Source organism: Phocoena sinus, chromosome 19 (assembly GCF_008692025.1).
Source record: "Phocoena sinus isolate mPhoSin1 chromosome 19, mPhoSin1.pri, whole genome shotgun sequence".
Lineage (NCBI taxonomy): Eukaryota > Metazoa > Chordata > Mammalia > Artiodactyla > Phocoenidae > Phocoena > Phocoena sinus.
Window position 1 is genome coordinate 41,500,304 of NC_045781.1, and position 19,231 is coordinate 41,519,534.

A 19,231-nucleotide genomic window follows, 5' to 3' on the forward strand; every position below is an offset into this window, starting at 1 on the left:
CTAATCTTTTCTGAGCCGTTTTGGTTTTCCTAGATCCATACAGGCCTCTTATTTTGCCCCTCAGTCCTGTCCTACACATTTATACTGGAAAAGCCACAGGTAGTTACAGAAATCCCACTTTTCTTCAAAGCACCATTTCACTTACTCTCAGAGAGGCTTTTTCACACCAAAGAATTAAAAACGTACCTTGAGAGTCTGTCTATACCTTCCCTGCTTCAGCTTTCCCATCTCTTGGTATTTTGTTTGGTGATCCCTAGTTGTACAGATACCTCAAGTAAACTTGAGTTACCAGAAAACCTTTCAGCTGAACAGGATTTCATCTTTTGAGTATTAACTTCAGAACTGATGGAACAGAAAGCTCCTGAGGATGGGTTAGAAATTTGTTACATCTTGGTCAAGTTGAAGATTCAACGTTTCAAAAATTTTGGGGTGGGATGCTTCATTTTTTTCAACTAGTCTTACCTCTTAATGGCTGAGGTACCAGAAAAGTATAGAAGACCATGAGCAAACTTGCAGTCAAGTCAGGGAACACTGGAGTAGATAGGAAAGAGTTTTAAAGCTTGATTAATCCAACCTCTTTATTTTCCAGATAAGGAAACTAAGACTCAGAGAAGTCAACTGATTCATGTTAAGTCTCTCAACTGCTCAGTGGAATTATTTACAGACAACCCTATGTGAAACATGCCCGATAGTTATACTGCTAAAAAAAGGAAACTTCCAAATGATATGGAACATCTTTACAACAGGTAGAAATAATATATCAAGTATTAGATTGTGTTTTAGAAGTTGAATCTCTACCCCACTTTGCCTCCTGGTGAGCAGGAAAGACCCCCTACTAGAAAAAGACTGCACATAAGCAGAGTGCAAAGAAATTCTACAACACTTGGGTGTTAGGGCCCAGAGGCGGGGCAGGCAGGCCCTCCCCTCAGTGGGGCAGGAACAACTTACCTATTGTGCCTTCACTGCTTCTTCAGTCGGTACTGTCACCAACCTAGTGTGCAGGAAACTGGGAGGAACTAGCCCCAACAGTTTTTTCCGTATGTGGTATGACTTCATTGGAAGATTCTTTTTTTCTGGGGCATTTGGTCATTGTCAGTGCTGGCACCAAGAGATCACAGTGCAGCATTGACTGAATCGGTCCAGCCTCCCATGTCCCTTTATGGGTCACTAAACTCCAGATACAAGTCAATGATGTGGGGCAATCCACATTAAGGGAAAAGTGACCAGATTCCACTTTGGGAGTATAAGCAGCGGGTAATGTTAGATGTCAGGTGCAGACCAAACTGTTAACGTGCATCTGAGTTTAATGTGAGGCAAGAGATTAGAAGGAGGGGACTGTCGTTGGAAAGGACTGGCTAAACTGTGACCCTGGAGAGCTACCGGAAGACTTGTTAGAAAGGAGCTATATGAGACTCAGTAGGAGGAAGAGGAGGCTGCACAGGAGTGCTGTCCATGGTGCCACTGGGAACTTCAGCCCGACTTGGCAGAGGTCACAGGAATACGGTCATTAATAGTCTGACAAGCTGGGATCCACTGAATCTGAGGGGCTACAGCAGGGATAAAGTTAGGGATTGAAGAAATAAAAATATCATTATGTACAGGAGGAGGTTAGTTTTGGGAGGCCATGGGGTACATGCTTTGCTCTTTTTTACATTGTGGTAAAATAGACATAACATAAAATTAACATTTTAACCATGTTAAAGTGTATAATTCAGTGGCATTTACAGTGTTGCACAGCCATCATCACTGTTGTTCCAGAACTTTTTCATCCCTCCAAATGGAAGCCCCATACCCATTAGGCATTCAGTCCTCATTTCTTCCTCCCTTCAGCCCTGACAACTGCTAGTCTACTTTCTTTCTCTATGGATTGTGCATGGATTTTATGTCAGACAGATCTGGGTTCATCCTGGCCCTGTCATTTACTGACAGTTTACCTTTGCTCAACTAACATAGCTTTTCTGATCCTCAGTTTTCCAAAGTTTTAGAATAAGAATAAAATGCTTAACTTGCAGAACTCTTACGAGAATTGATTGTATATTAAATGTTTAGCTGAATACCTGGTTCATTCTTAAGTGGACATGCAATAAGTGGTAGTTATTGTTTGCTTTATAAAAGCAGTAACAGTGGGGTTCCTTTATTATTATTTTTAAATTTATTTTTGGCTGCGTTGGGTCTTTGTTGCTGTGCGCGGGCTTTCTCTAGTTGTGGTGAGCGGGGGCTACTCTTCATGGCGGTGCGTGGTCTTCTCATTGTGGTGGCTTCTCTTGCTGTGGAGCGTGGGCTCCAGGCGTGCAGACTTCAGTAGTTGTGGCACGCGGCCTCAGCAGTTGTGGCTCGCGGGCTCCAGAGCGCAGGCTCAGTAGTTGTGGTGCACGGGCTTAGTTGCTCTGCGGCATGTGTGAATTTCCCAGACCAGGGCTTAAACCCGTGTCCCCTGCATTGGCAGGTGGATTCTTAACCACTGTGCCACAGGGAAGTCCCCCAGTGGTGTTCTTTTAAATTGTATACAACTGCGTTTAAACAGCTTATTCACCAAAAACTCAGGTAACACAACTTAATCATCTACTCTTACAGGTGCTGAAGTAGGGAACTTGACTTTTGTCTGCCAGGCTAGTTAAAGAGGTCAGAGACTTATATATTCAAGAACTGATTATGTGTTACAAGCTCTAAAATGCTTTTGGAATTTATAGGAGAAAAGTCATTAATGGTGGTTAGATGCTTAATGAATATTTGAATTAGAGAATGAATGAACAGTTCAACAGTGAAATGATACAGCAGGCCTATGGAAGAGGTAGAACTTGAGCTGGGTCAGTTTAATAAGTACTACTGCCTGTCTTTCATCTATAAAGTGCAATCTTGTCGTTAGGATGCAGAGCAATCCATGAGGTGGATAATAGAACTGGATTTTGATGATTGTTTATAGATGGCCAGTCCAAAATTTTTGGAAATAGATACACTTCCATTAAGGATGTTTAAAGAGAAGTAGATTAGGGCTCACTCCAAGGAGGAATTTTAACTATTAATGTTGGAAGGGAGGTGACAATCCTGTATGTGTCAAGCAGAGGCCATTCAAGTTCTTTGAGCTCTCATAGAGAAAACTCATTGATCAGTTTGAGCCAAAGGAGACTTTAAATCTTTCCACTTTGAAAAAAAAAATTTCTCTATTCTTAATCTGTGAATTTAATGGATTATTGGTGAATTGATAAGAGTTAAGAATTTCTCCCTCTTTCCACACGCTCTTCCCCTCATCACTCTCTATCCCTTTAAACTTGTTTTTCTTCTAGCACTTGTCACTGTCTGATATTATATATTTGTTTATTTTCTGTCCCCTCACTAGAATGTATGCTCCTTTGAAGCAGATAATTTGTTTCCCACTGTATCCACAGAACCACAGACGTGTCTGGCACACAGTTGGCACTCAGTAAACATACGCTGAACCTTTACATAAAAATGAATCACATATGTATATGTATAAATAGCTGTGCAGTTTTTTTGTATTCCTTGTAAGAAAATACAGAAAAGTACAAGAAGAGAATTTAAAAATTGGAGTTTATCAACAACAGCATATACCTCTGAGAAAGGTGCTTGATTTGAATTCATGTTAAAGTTTGAAGTGTTTTAGCCCAGTAAATAATAAAGATTTAGCTTCATTTGTTTGTTTGTTTGTTTTTTTGTACTAAAGATGCTGGTAAGGAAGGATGGCTCCTTAGGGATTACCTCTGGAACACACAATCCAGAGGCAAACAGTAGGCCCTTACGTTATCTGGGGGAATCTCCTTTTTACCTCCTGCAATTGGTGATGTCATAATTAGCCCCACATATTATTTCTGAACACTGCCATGCAGTGCTGCACCTCATTTAGCTGGGCTTATGGAGGTTAGATCCTGCAGAGGAAGCTGGCTCCTTCGTTATCAGGCTCCATAGGGGAGTTGGGAGGCTTAAGGAGTGTGAAAAATTAGGTTTGATTTAAAGGGACAGGGTTCTCTAGAAAAGCACAGAGATTTTTCCAGCTTGTGCCTCCATGACCTTTAGTTTCCCATAAACATCATTGATTTCTACCTCAATGCTCTTTCTGTAAATTAGGGCCTCTTGACGTTTCCCTTTCCTCGTCCTTTAAAATAGGTCTGCTAATACAGACTTCGTGAAATAGTTATAATTTCAATGTGCAAACTCTAAAAAATCTAACATAGTACCAGGGAGATAAAAATCCCAGCATAGTTTCTGGAACACATATTAAGTATGTAATCATTGTCAGATCCTCTTTCTTCTTCTTTTATTATTATTATTGTCTATACCATCAAGTTTTAGTTAATTTATTAGAACAGAATTGCATTTTAAAATCCTATTGTGGGGACTTCCCTGGTGGTCCAGTGGTTAAGAATCCACCTGCCAGTGCAAGGGACACGGGTTCAATCCCTGGTCCAGGAAGATCACACATGCCGTGGAGCAACTAAGCCCATGCGCCACAACTACTTAGCCTGTGTTCTAGAGCCCACGAGCCACAACTACTGAGCCTGCATGCTGCAACTACTGAAGCCTGCACGCTCATGTTCCGCAACAAGAGAAGCTACCGCAATGAGAAGACCACGTACCACAATGAAGAGTAGACCCCGCTCGCTGCAACTAGAGAAAGCCCACGCGCAGCAACGAAGACCCAATGCAGCCATAAATAAATAAATAACAGTAAGCTTGTAGAATTTTAAAAAATAAAGTGAAATAAAATCCTATTGTGGGGCTTCCCTGGTGGCGCAGTGGTTAAGAATCCGCCTACCAATGTAGAGGATATGGGTTCGAGCCCTGGTCTGGGAAGATCCCACATGCCACGGAGCAACTAAGCCCGTGTGCCACAACTACTGAGCCTGTGCTCTAGAGCCCGTGAGCCACAACTACTGAGCCCACGTGCCACAACTACTGAAGCCCGCGTGCCTAGAGCCCGTGCTCCACAACAAGAGAAGCTGCCGCATTGAGAAGCCCATGCACCGCAATGAAGAGTAGCCCCTGCTCGCCACAACTAGAGAAAGCCCGCGCACAGCAACAAAGACCCAACGCAGCCAAAAATAAATAAATAAAATAAATAAATTTATAAAAAAAAAAAAAAAAAATCCTATTGTGTTTGATTGGAGTTTTGAATAGCATTTTGGCACTTCATAAGATACTTTAAATTATCCACCTTGAATAATAATAATATTAACATTAGTCTTATTTTTATTGGTTTTATTTTTCCTGTTAGATCACAAACAATGAGAGAGAACAATTCTTGTTCACTTTTATATTCACTACAGTGCTTAGAACAGTACTTTGATTCCAGTAGATTCAGAAGAGTTTGTTGAATCCTTTTTAAAAGGTACAAATAAAACAGTTAACATAGTTATTGTTAATAAACATCAGAATCCTCACACACTTAACCCTGTGAAGCCAGTGCAGATCTAGGTGCACATTTATTGAACTGGAGAGAATAGGACATGCCCATGTGACAGTTACATCTTAAGAATGACAAATCTAGAGCAAGCTGTGTTTTGCTTTGTTTTCTTTCAAATCTAGTCTTAAGCTTTTCTGTTTGGTGGTCATGGCTTGTTAGTTTCTAATAGCAGGGCCTTTAGCAGTAAGGTAATTATTGTATTGATGAATAATAGGTGAAGAGACTCTTGAGGTAGTCAGAAGTAGGAAAGGAAGGGGTCAGAAAATGGGTTCACCTACCTGGTTCACCCAGCAGCTCTTAAGGCTGCACGCATGAAAGAGCAATGCTCCCTTTTTAGTCTTCCTTTGATGCAACCTGTCTGCTAATCTCAGATGATTTCCTTAGGCTTAGAGCTACAATTGTTCACCTCAGGGCTAGAGTGTTGCTTAAGATAAGCCTCCAAGCCCTGCTAATTCGTGTATGGTGTTTGATTCCCATTGCTCCGGCCTCGCACTCAGTGTACCACCATTTCCTTTTCCCTAGGTTTACGTGGTCGGGAATGAACCTTTAACAGTTTTGGTGGATTCCCTGCTTCCTGTCCTGGGAGTGCTCTTTTCTCTCTACTGTTTTACCAAGCACAGTGTGTCTCACATAAGGTAAGCAATCTAGAGAACCTTATTGTTTGTAAATACTGAAGTCTTTCTTGTATGTTGTTCTTATTTTGAATATGACTTACGCCACTTTATAATTTTTTTTTTTTCTTTCAAAGTCAGGAGAACATTTGATAGTTCTCTAGAAAAGAAAGAGAGCTTTGCAGATTGCACGGGATTGGATCTAGTGTTTAGAATGACTTTCCTCAGCCTCTTAGACATCAGAAATGAAATCTCCGTTTACATGTATGAACATGCCACTGTTTGATCAGTGAGAAATACTGGAATTACATGTCTAGGGAGGAGGAAATAGAGGTTGGATCATAAATACCTTGTGAGTAGTTAGAAATCAAGCTGGGGAAATCTGGATCTGAATGTGGCACTCTGTAATTTAGGCTTGGATTTGGTGTTAGTGCTGTACAGTGTTGTTGAGAATGAAGGGATTCCTTAGTCATCCAGAAAATAATCTTTTGTATTGGAATTTAAGTAGGGCTCATTTTGTATCAGCTCTGTTTTCACAGTGATTTACGCTGTTTCTTCCTCCTTCTAAGACTTTAACTGGAAGTTTGAGATTGACAAATACACACTACTATATATAAAATAGATAATAAGGACCTATTGTATAGCACAAGGAACTCTACTCAATACTCTCTAATGCCTATATGGGAAAAAAATCTAAAAAAGAGTGGATATATGTATTTGTATAACTGATTCAGTTGGCTGTACACCTGAAACTAACACAACATCGTAAATCAGATATACTCCAATAAAAATTTTTAAAAAAAAGATCCTACAGAATTCTGATTTTTGGTGTTTGGAAATCCCCCACATGTAATCTCATATTCAGCAATAGTAGTATCTTCTTCATAGTGTTACTATGAAGACTAACTATGCATTGAAGTGTTTAGCACTGTCCCTGGCAAATAATAAGCTCAATAAATAGTCACTATCATCATTAAGTTATAAAGCGAAGTACTCAGTCTTGCATATTATTTGAAGCTTACATATTGCCTTTAACTCTCTAGCTTTTGGTCAGTCGATCACTGAAGCCCACAGACATGAGGGAAGTGACAAGAGAAAGTGCAGTGGAAGATGGAGGCTATAAATATGTGCATTTGGCTTCAAAACATTATTCCTATAATAACTCTTGTTTTAGTTTTGAAGCCCAAGTCCTCACAGCACTATCATGTCCTCATCAAAGACTGAGAAGGAAGAAGCAAACGTTTATTCCATTCCTGTCCTAGTTGACTGGCACGGAGAAGAGGGGATAAGGAATCAGCAAGAATTTGTTGGTGTGCTGTTTCTTGGTCTCCAGTTATTGGTCCCCATCTTAGATGGTTTGATCACTGTAAACTTTTCTTTCACAGTGCCTGATTCAAAGGCAATGAGTTCATTTGGAATTAAAAAAAAATCATGTGGGGCTCATGTGTCATATCAGGGCTGCTTCTACAACCAGAGATTAGTCAGTCGCTCACTGAATTTCAGGATATTTGCATTCTGAAATTCACAAGAAGCATAGTTTCCACTCCTGCACTTCAGTAGTACTAGATGATTGTGCCAGCCTTTAGAATGCATGGAACCTGACTTTCATTCTTTCTTTTTTTTATGTTAGCTTGTTAAATGTGTAGAGTAAGATGACAAGCTCATTTATAACTGCTTTTTTCTGCCAGGTCACTTTGCCAAGAGATCTTATTATGGATGCTGGGGGAACTGGAGAGGAAAAAGGCAATTACTAGCCTGAAAGGGTTTGCAGGGTTGGACAAAACTGTGCCCTCTCTCCATTCTCTGTGCCACTTTAGAGCTGCCACTCAAGGTGGCATCATGATTACCATCAAAGAGGCCGTTTGGTGAGTCCACCCATCCTTTGCTGTCTCTCTTCAGATTTAATTGTACTCTAAAGGCCATTCTGTGACTCGTCCACTAAGGGGCGCTGATAGAAAGGAAACCAGAAACTCAAGCAGCTGAGGTGCTGCTATTTATTGATATCTCTAAGTGAAAGGTGAGCCTTAAATGATCCTCCAGGTTTTTCCTAGATGCTAGCTAATAGGTGCAATTTACTGGAGCCTCACAGCTCTGCATCACAGCAAGCCCACTTACTTCACAAAGTCTTTGCACAAAGAGTAAAAGAGTAAAAGGCAGACATATATTCACCCTCAACACTATAACAATCCAGTTCTCCCTCTGACACTCAGAATGGTATATGTGTGTTCAGAGTCAGACTTAATCCTAAGGGAAATTGTCTCAAAGCTCTCTTTTATGGTAATTTTATGATGGGGGTTTGTTTCTCCTAGGGGTTGTTTAGAAGGCGGCTAACAAGTGTTAGTGGAACGGATAATTTTATTTCTCCTACATCTCACAAGTGTATTTTAAATTATTTCCATTTTCTAGGTGATGTGTAGATGTTATTACCTACGAACATAAGTTCTTGGGTTTTTTTTTTGTTTTTTTGTGGTACGCGGGCCTCTCACTGTTGTGGCCTCTCCCGTTGCGGAGCACAGGCTCCGGACGCACAGGCTCAGCGGCCATGGCTCACGGGCCCAGCTGCTCCGCAGCATGTGGGATCTTCCTGGACCGGGGCACGAACCCGTGTCCCCTGCATCGGCAGGCGGACTCTCAACCACTGCGCCACCAGGGAAGCCCCATAAGTTCTTGTTGATCAGAGTCCATGTAATATTTAACTGGTGGCAGCTACTCAGATGTCACATCACATTCAAAGTGCTGCTATTTGTTAAAGTGTTTAAATTTAACTATTTAAGTTCATGGTTAATTTGGTTAAGTTTTAAAACACTTATTCAATATGAGAGTCTTGAGGAAAATAGAAAAAACACATTGATTGCAAACAGAATTATCAGTACAGACTTAAGCTACTAATTTACTGAGAGTTGTTGAGCATTAGTAGGTTTTGCGGTTATAACTATGCCCTCGAACTGAAAGAGCTTAATATTTTTTGGCATGTTTATTTAAAAACCCCTCGGAATAGTTTATCCTGGGACCAATTTAGGGACTAGGTAGAGAATTTTATAGTATGTGACTTATCAGCAGTTCAAACTTATTGCTGTCTTAACAAGTCTTTATGTAAATATGTCAAAATCAATAGTTCTTATTGAAACTACAGTTTCTCTTCTTGGTAGGAAAAAAAGTGAATAGGCAGTGATTGAATGGATCTCCATACACTGCCAGAAGCAATGGATCCTTAACCTGGGGTCTGTACATGGACTTCTCGGAATCTATAATCCCCTTGAAATTATACACAGATTTTTTTATATGCAAACATGGATTCTTTGCTGAAAATAGGGTCCATAGCTTTCATTAGGTATTGAAGACTCTCCAAAACATTGACACCATACCAAATAAATATGTGTGTGTGTGTGTGTGTGTGTGTGTGTGTGTGTGTGTGTGTGATTTTATGATTTGTTCTAAAGATCCTGCTCATGGTGCTAGTCCCCCAAGGGCAGGGTCCATATCACCGCCTGGTCTTTATCACCGCTTACCTTTCACTCTGCCATTCTGCCCAGCAGCACCAATAATCAATAAGAAGTTTGATTAAAGAAAGTCTAAAAGAGCAGCTTAGATTTCATGATCTTCGGATCCAGAATTTTTACCTTTCTGGAACTCAATATAACTATTTGGAATTGACTCTCATTGAAATTTTAAGAATGAATAAAATAATGCTTCTTAAGGTAGTTGTTGTCATGTCTTTTTTTTTAAAAGAATACTTGAATACAGTACTTCATTTTGACAGTTGGGGTGGTTCACAGAAGCTTAGAAGCTATTTCAGCTTTTCTTCTAACATAAAACGTGGTGGAGATAACATGATTGATCTGAAGGACTCTGGAAGATTCTAGGATAATATAGGAAGTAATTCTAAGCGTAATTTCTAGGTTATTCATTCTACTAAAGGAGTATAAAGGCTATGCTATTAAGTGAACTGGCAGATTGGGACATACTGTCCAGTTAGACGGTTTGCCAAATTAACTGTAATAATTGTATTTTCAATGAAATGAAACAGCATCTGTCATTTTTTTCTCAATTTAATCTGAAAGAAATTTTATTCTTTTTTTTTTAATTAACCACTTTATTTTATTTATTTTTGGTTGTGTTGGGTCTTCGTTGCTGCGCGTGGGCTTTCTCTAGTTGCGGCAAGCGGGGGCTACTCTTTGTTGCAGTGCATGGGCTTCTTATTGTGATGGCTTCTCTTGTTGCGGAGCATGGGCTCTAGACGTGCGGGCTTCAGTAGTTGTGGCACATGGGCTCAGTAGTTGTGGCGCACGGGCTTAGTTGCTCCGCGGCATGTGGGATCTTCCTGGACCAGGGATCGAACCTGTGTCCCCGGCATTGGCAGGCAGATTCTTAACCACTGCGCTGCCAGGGAAGTCCCAGAAATTTTATTCTTTCATCACAAAAGTAATACACGTTCTTTGTATAATACAAAAAAGCATAAAGAGAAAAACAAAAATCAACCACTATCCTAATCACTGTTTACATTTTAGTGTTTTGGTGTGTCTTCTGTACCTTTGTATTTATTTACATGATGCAGTATAAGAATACTATATATTGGCTTTTACACTTATCCGATGAATGAAAGCTAGAAGCCATAGTACCTCATGAGAATTTTCTTGAAACTTTTTGCAGAAATCATGGCACCGTTTTTGATAACTTAGCCACATTTTATTACTTGGAAATTTGGCTGCCTCAGTTTTCTGCGCCTTTATGCATTTTCATAACTCAACAATTGGTTCACTGAGGTTGACTGAATCTCTTCCTATGAAGATCATGTCTTTTTCCACTGCCCGTAACCCTTAGTGGCTCATTGAAAAAAGGTCCAAGTTCCTTTGAATGGCATCCAAGGCTCTCTGATCTGCCCTTGCTTTTCAGCCTTCTCTTTCTCTTCTTTTCTTCAGGAACCAGAATATCTGCATAAATCTATACTTTAATTCCTCCTTGCTTTTGCAACTTATTGAAATAATAGTAATTCTTCAACGTCCATCTTAAAATGAATCTTCCCCATTTGAGCAAATGACTATGTAGGACATGATAACCTAGCTTCTGAGAATAAATACCTTTTCAGCATGGAGAAACAGGAAAATAATTTAAACAAATTTTTAGCTCTTTATAATGATCTACTGTATGGAAATAGCATGTTACTTTAAAAGATTATTAATGGGGTTTCCAAAAAAATAGTTTCTCTGGGTGATAAATCTTACCCTGCATTGCAGTGATGAAGATGAAGATGAAGCCCTATACCAGAAGGTGTCCTCAGAGCAGTGCCAGGTAGAGCACCTTGGGGACTTGCTGTCCCACTGCCAGGAATGTGGTTTGGCAGGTGACTTCTTCATCTTCTGCCTGAAGGTAAGAACTAAGTATAGTTCATGATGAGCTTTATTCTAGGATAGTACCAGGAGCCTCTTTGAATTTTCAAGGCAGTCATAATTTTAGGTCCTAAAATTAGATCTTAATTTAGGAGAAATAGAGGACATAAGGGTAATTTATTTTTTAGTAGCCTTTGATTTGGTCAAAAAGAAATTTACCTTCAGCAGTACACATATGATTGAACTACTTTCCAAGATAATCTGCACTGAAATTTTAGAGATGACCAAAGTAGAGCTGTTGATCTATTAAAGGGTTAATCTTTGCTCTGTGTTGACATTAAGAACTCTTTGGAAGTTAAAGTAGGTTTTACAGCTGTAGAGTAATCCCTTATCCTTTCTGACTATTGTTTTGTCAGGTATTTGCAAAGGAGATTTAGCAGTTCTGCCTCTCTCATTTCATTTTGTAGCCATTTGAAACCTTTTCCGGGTGTGTTTCTTAGCCTGGTGGTTGTGCTTCCTTTTGCCCTAATCTCCGACAGTAACTTATGCCCCATACTGTTACTCCTTGTTTGTACTGCTAGCGACCATAAGCCGATATCTCTGATTCCCTGTCCATCTCTGCCTTCTTTAGTGTTTTCCCTAAATAAAGTGTCGACTCTAAGAGAATGTCTGTGGAGTTTAAGGTTGGTGTGGGTGTGGGAGAATGCAAGGAGGGAATCAGGGCTAACATTCCTAGAACTGAAGTGGGTGATACTTTTTCGATGTTTCTCACCTCCCATGTTCACATTCATCCCCCTGCCCAGCCATTCACTATAAATAACATTCCAAGAAAATACCCTCTTAATTGGATAATTTCTTTAAAATTTGTTTAAAAAACAAAAAGTCAAAGGGCTTTGCTCTAAACCAAGGTTCTTCTGCCTTTGTACTATTGACGTGTTGGCCTGGATAATTTTTTCTTGGGGTGGGGGCTTCCTGTCCGTTGTAGGAAGTTTAGCAGCATCCCTGACCTCTACTCACTAGACGTCTGTGTCACCTCCCAATTATGACAACCAAAAATGTCCCTAGATATTGCTATGTGCCCCCTGGGGAGCAAAATTGCCCAGAAACAGTTGAGGACCACTCCTCTAAACTGTCAGTTATTAAGGTAAAGCATGAATTCTTAAGGAACCTAAGGATTTCCTTTCCCAAGGAAATTTACAGTGTGAAAGCTAGGGAAAAGCTTACAAAACCCACAGTAATGAATTATCTATTAGTAGAAGTTTAGTTCCAAATATCTTAGGGAAAAAGAGGTGTGGTGCTGAAAGCATGTAATAGTCTCTAAAAAAGGTTTGGAAATGTTATATGACCTCAGTTCAAGGGAAGCTAGTGGTAGAGATCATAAAAATAGTGATAAAGTAAGTAGTCTATCAAATTAGTTCTTTGTCTGTATGTATGTTTTTTATTATGAAGTTTAAAATTTTCGTATACCTGGTATCATGATATATGTATTATTCTGCAACTTACATCTTCCATTCAACCGCGTTTTTGAGATCCCTCTATATTGATATTCATATAGATCTAGTTCATTTATCTCACCTGCTGCAATGTAATAAATACATCCCAATTTATGCTTATTGCTGTACATTTAAGTTGTTTCCAGTTTTTGGCTATTGTACATAATGCTGTAATGAAAACAGACTGGTTCTCTATATACACATTTCAAACAGTTTTCTAGCTGTTTTTGAAATCCGTAGTTGTACAGGATTTTTTTCTCTTTTTCTTTTCTCCCACACTGATAGGAGTTGACTCACATGGCTGTGGAAGATGAAGCAGAGTTAAAATCAAAGCTCTTCTCCAGCAAAAGCCTCTTGGAATTAGAGCAGCACCAGACTCTTCTTGTGGAAGGTCAGGAGCGGAAGCTGCTGGTCCTCCAGCTTACAGCTGTTCTGTGTGAGAGAATGTCTGAGCAGATATTCACAAACATCACTCAGGTCAGTGACGGCCACATGCCGGTTCCCAGCCTGGTGGTATTTGTCTATTTCGGTTTCTTTCATTCTTTCCCCAAAATGTTCAAAGAAATGTTTACTCAGAGTGTGGTTTGATGACACCTGCATCAGTGTTACCTGGAATTCAGGCTAAACATAAATTACTGAGCCCACACCAGGCTAAGAAAATCAGTACTTTCATAGGTCCTGGGAATCAGCATGTTTAACAAACTGCTGAGGTGCTTCTCATGCACATGAAACTGAGAATTATTTAAAATATTTATATATCACAGTGGTTTTCAACTTTTGGTGCAAATAAAATTGTCTGGGATCTTTTTCCTAATACTGATGCCTAGCCCACTTTTAGAGATTCTGATTCAGCATGGCTGCATTAGAGCCTGGGCATATGTATTTTTTTAAGCTCCATGGATGATTCTAATGTGCATTAAAAGTTGAGAATGATTAAAACTCAAATTTGAAAAAAAAAATCACTAATGATAAGATCACCTTGAATTGTATAGGTCCTCTAACTCACAGCTTATCTCCACAACAGCCTGTGGAGTGTTGAGTGTTTGTTTTGTTTTGCCTGTGAAGTTTTCAGATTTTTTTTTTTTTGGCTGTCATTAGCAGAAATTTTACTTCCAAGCTCTTCAAAGGTGATAACAAGCACAAATAAAGTGTTCTTTTAAGTGTCCCAAATTAAATCAAAGGCACATCATCAAAGTAAAACACTTATAACATTGAGTATTCATTTAGGTTGAAATATTTTCACATCACTTTTTAAAAAAATCATTTGTAATATTCTGTAGATCACATTTAAACATTGTTTTAAAGACATGAAATAATTTAGTATTTTTTTAAAGTAAAACCACCATTATAAAGTAGAGGAACTTAAGAAGACAAAGATCAAATCTGCTTCATATACAGGATGGGTCAGTCTAATACACAATACAACATTAGTCCTTTCAAACAAGTTTGCTAAGAAACAGCTCTCATGTTTAGTGTTCAAAATAAAACAATCTTCTTATTTAGAAAAATCAAGGTATCATTTGATTAATACAGCCCATTCTTCCCCCAATTTTATACTTGCTTGTCTTCATTTAGAAATTATAAATTCATGAGAAAAGAACAAATTTTGTTATGGTATAAAAATCTTAGTCGGGAACAACAAATTACAAATATTTAATTTTTTTTGACAAACAATACTGTTTTCCTTCCCGAAATGTAAACATCTAGTAAATAAAACATATGTAACATTCCAAGTATAGAAACACTTAATGAAAGAGGTATATTTTGGTATATTTGGTGGTAAGGTTTTTGTTTAAGTATAAAGCACTTCAGCAAAGAACCAGGCCATTATTATTTAAAATCTACTCCTTCACCCAGTTTCCTTGAGTAGAAACTCATAAATTTCTGTAGAATTTTGGCTAAAGGACCAGGCCACAGGAAAGGTCCTGTGAAATATCTAAAAGTCATTTGGCTGGAGAAGTGTGTTCATGAGATTTGTAGGCAGTCATTCATCACTTGGTGCTTGAAAGCATTCCTCAGCGGACTTCTTCACTACAGTCTTCAGAGTAAAGCACAGGATCTGGGCTCCCGAAAGAGGTTGCTTCTGGCTGGAACACCTACCAGCAGGGCTTCGTTGCAGGCATTCTGCATGCAGTACTGTTGAAGCTCTGCAGCCGCCTGAGAGACCTTGATCCTCTCCACACCGGCCTCCAGCTTGAGCTGCTCCACCAGGCGCTGCAGGGTGCTCACGCTGGCCCCCAGATTTTTTTTTTTTAATGCTTTCAGAGTAGAGTAACTATGTGAATCAGTGCCTGAATTTAATGGCTCAGACATTATTTTTACCAGCTTTTTTAAAAATAGAAAATAAAAGTATTAAAGTATAGGCAGTGTAGTCATTATATTTTACCACTTTACCACAGTTAGTTGTTGCTCGGTTGGTGAATAGTCAATTGTAAGATGGTATGATTGTCACGCTTAAATCTGACTCTCCAGCTCTTTGTATCATCGTCATTGTCATCTGCCTTCCGGTGTTGCTAAGCAGCATTTCACTACAGCTCCCGCTGAGAAAATTTGCAGCTGCCTGTCAGCTCTGACTTATCGTGCCTGTTTAATGAGAATTATGTTCATTATTTCTTTCCTGGCCTCTTATTCCTTCAGTTCACTGACCCCATATTATTTAGTAGGGTGATTTGTTTCTCCTGTGTTTATTATATCAGTTCCCTAAAGACTTTTTCATCCAGACTTTATGTTTTTGTCTCAGGATGCTAGTTGGAAAGGAAAATGGTCTAAAAACTGATATGACTTAAGCCTTCCCACTTATCTTCTTTTACTCCTAATTAAGGAACGGTGGTGTTAGGCTGATACAAAAGTGATTTGTCCCATTAAATTATCGTCAGCTGAGGTTAAAACATATCAGGACAAAAAGAAACACACACACAAAAAATTGAACTGCATTTGGTAGTCTTACTGCTAGTGATAATTTTGGTATATTATTTTGAAATACACACGTGTATAGATATAAGTAATAAATAAGTTATAAGTAGTTTTGTTAACATAATTAGGAAACAAGATTTTCAGCATAAGAAAGAGAGTTATAAACATAAAATTAAAGAACTTGAGTAGGGCTTCCCTGGTGGCACAGTGATTGAGAGTCTGCCTGCCGATGCAGAGGACACGGGTTTGTGCCCTGGTACGGGAAGATCCCACATGCCGCGGAGCAGCTGGGCCCGTGAGCCATGGCCGCTGAGCCTGCGCGTCCGGAGTCTGTGCTCTGCAGCGGGAGAGGCCACAACAGTGAGAGGCCTGCGTACTGAAAAAACAAACAAACAAACAAACAAACGAGTAAAACTCCTATAATATTAAGTTCTAACTGGAAGTGTTTATATGAACTCATAATTTATTTTTCTCTTTTTAAAAAGCAGGTATTTTCTAGCTCAGTCCACTGTCAATGCCAAGAAGCAATGACAATCCAGTAGCAATAACTGTCCCCAGTACCAGATTATAGTTTCTAAATACTATCTCCTACAAAAAGAACACAAAACTCATTGGATTAAAGGTTCATTCGGGTCTAGGGCAGGAATTGTACTGTAAGCCTCAGGGCATCTTGAAGCAATCCGAGGTTAGCGGGCTCATGTCAGTGGCATTCAGGAGCCAACTTGGAGGGGCTCCTGTTGACCACAGGTAGGACAATTTGAGCATTACAAAGAATAATACCTACAGTGGATTAAAACATGTCAAGTCCCCTCCCACCCCCCCGAAAAATCTCTTGTAAGACATGTTTGAGGTTGCTGAGGCATCAGTTCACTATTTTGTAAATTGATAAATGAAGGGAATGAATAAAGCATTTATCTTTCCCGTGTAACTAGTCAACGAAGAAATTTTTTTCTTTGTATAAGAACCACAGCTGAGGGCTTCCCTGGTGGCGCAGTGGTTGAGAGTCCGCCTGCCGATGCAGGGGACACGGGTTCGTGCCCCGGTCTGGGAGGATCCCACATGCCGCGGAGCGGCTGGGCCCGTGAGCCATGGCCGCTGAGCCTGCGCGTCCGGAGCCTGTCCTCCGCAACAGGAGAGGCCACAACAGTGAGAGGCCCGCGTAACGCATAAAAAAAAAAAAAAAAAAAAAAAGAACCACAGCTGAAAAACTCAAAAAGAGAACTAGAAAATTATATTTTGCAATCCCCTAATAACAAAATGGATCTAGGTAACAATCATCAATGTTGCTAAAACCATTAGGGGTACTTTATAATGAATGTATTAGGCCATTTGGCACCCAAACCAACTGTTCCTTTCTTCTCCCAGCATTTTATTACAAAAACTTTCAAATTTGAAACAATTTTATAGTGAGTACCTGTATACCCACTACCTAGTTTCTACAATTAACATTTTATTATACATGCTTTATCACATATTTATCTATGTTCGCATCTGTCTATACATTTTATTTTTGGTGGATTTCAGGGTTAATGCAAATATCAGTAATGTCAACCTGAATATTTCAGCCTGGACCAATTAATCTTTTTTTATTTATTTAAATTTTTTTTTTTATTTTGGACCAGTTAATCTTAACATCACCATGAGAAGCAGACATTATTATGTGCCTCCTCATGTAATGCCATAGGAAGTATGCCATACCACCTGGGAAGGGTTCTTCCCCTCAAAACCCCCAAACAATACAAAACAAACCCCCCAAAATGTGAACCTAAATCTGATCAAGGCAACTCAGGGTAGAGGAGCAAATTAAGTGCCATGAGGAAACAATTAGCCAAATCCATAATGTGGGAAATTCCATAGTACAAATGACCCAGCTTCTTCATCAAATAAATGGCATTAAAGAGGAGCAGGACTGTTGGGGACTTGAGTCATATCAACGAAATGCAGTGTGTGGATCTTGATTCAAACAAGCCAATTGTATGAAGACATTTTTGCGACAGTCATGGACCAGGTATTAGAAGATATAAGGAATTTTTATTGAGTGTAGTCGTGGTATGGTAGTTATATAAAAAACAAATCTTCTTATTTGTTAGAAATGCATATAGAAGTATTCATGGGTGAAAGATTAAAAACTCAATAAAGTGTGTTGGCAGATGGCATATTAGTATGTGAGGTGATGCAGAGAGGAATGAGGCGTGGAACAGTCTGTACTGATACAGAGCCCTGTTCCAATTCCCGAGTTCTTTCATTCCGCAAATATGTATTGAGAGCATACTATGTGCTACGTACTCTTCTGGGTATCAGAGACACGGCAGTGAACAAAACAGACACATATCTGTGCTCTCATGGAGCTTACATTTACATAGAGGGAGAGAAAGACAGTAGAGAGATGGTAAACAAGTAGGCAAAAACACACAGGGCGTTAGACGGTGATAAGTACCAGAGAGAAAAATCAAGCAAGGAAAGGGGATGATAAAGGGAGTGTGGTAAGGTCAATAGGGTGGTCATGGAGAAACTCAGCGAGAAAGTGACTTTTGAGCAAAGATCTGAAGCAGGGAAGGAGGGAGCTATTGAGATACTTAGGGGAAGAGTGTTCCAGATGAGAGGGAGCATGCCTGGAGTGAGGAGGGATCAGCAAGGGCACCAGTGTATATGGAGTGGAATGAGCAGATTCCCTTTTTCCTGGTCTTCCAGGAAACTGCCACAGTCTGCACCCTTCTGTAACTGGATCTCTGTAATTGGCAGAATAGAAGGGGTTCTACGTGCTGTGGTCTTTTTCGTATGTTAAAATTTTTTAACACAAGAAACATGTGCTCATTGTAAAAACATTTAAGCAACACAGAAGTACAAATTTTTAAAAAGTAGGGACTTCTGATTCAGATGGTATATTGAACAAAAGTGTTTATCTGTTCCCTCTGGAAACCACAAGGACCAACAGAGCAGGAGAGGAGGAGACACATTAGAGAAGAGAATAACAATATTTGGAAACTGGAAAATAGTAGCTGATTCAGCAACTTCAGAAAATGGAAAGCTAAGTGCCTGCATGGAAGAAGTCAGGAAGCAAAGCACTATGCCTCAATAGAGCTGTTAAAAGTTTTTTGAAATGAAAAAAAGAAGCAAGTCACTTCTCCTTGCAGAACCCTAGAAGGACTGCAGGCACCAGATAAGCTCTAAAGATGGAGCTGAATTTAGAGCTTAAACCAGCTTGAGGGCTTCCCTGGTGGCGCAGTGGTTGAGAATCTGCCTGCCAATGCAGGGGACACGGGTTCGAGCCCTGGTCCAGGAAGATCCCACATGCCGCGGAGCAACTGGGCCCATGAGCCACAACTACTAAGCCTGCGCGTCTGGAGCCTGTGCTCCGCAACAAGAGAGGCCGCAATAGTGAGAGGCCTGTGCACCACGATGAAGAGTGGCCCCCGCTTGCCACAACTAGAGAAAGCCCTCGCACAGAAACGAAGACCCAACACAGCA

The 19,231-nt window shown here is 39.8% G+C and overlaps 2 protein-coding genes across 3 annotated transcripts in view; one reads left to right on the forward strand and one right to left on the reverse strand.

Moving 5' to 3' along the window:
* Positions 1–19,231, forward strand: part of TANGO6 (transport and golgi organization 6 homolog) — a 182,939-nt gene that overhangs the window by 41,491 nt on the left and 122,217 nt on the right. For both annotated transcript variants that reach the window (XM_032611851.1, XM_032611852.1), the window contains 4 exons: positions 5,942–6,054; positions 7,719–7,895; positions 11,265–11,397; positions 13,136–13,327. In XM_032611851.1, the coding sequence (XP_032467742.1) occupies positions 5,942–6,054; positions 7,719–7,895; positions 11,265–11,397; positions 13,136–13,327 (615 nt within the window). The remainder of the gene's footprint in view (positions 1–5,941; positions 6,055–7,718; positions 7,896–11,264; positions 11,398–13,135; positions 13,328–19,231) is intronic.
* On the reverse strand, positions 14,684–15,163 carry LOC116744006 (guanine nucleotide-binding protein G(I)/G(S)/G(O) subunit gamma-10-like). The gene has a single exon (XM_032613286.1). The coding sequence runs from the start codon at positions 15,161–15,163 to the stop codon at positions 14,891–14,893; it is 273 nt and encodes a 90-aa protein (XP_032469177.1). The 3' UTR covers positions 14,684–14,890.

What these genes read in the sequence shown, in the direction of transcription:
- LOC116744006 (XM_032613286.1), bottom strand. Translation starts at nt 15,163, where the DNA reads ATGTCTGAGCCATTAAATTCAGGCACTGATTCACATAGTTACTCTACT.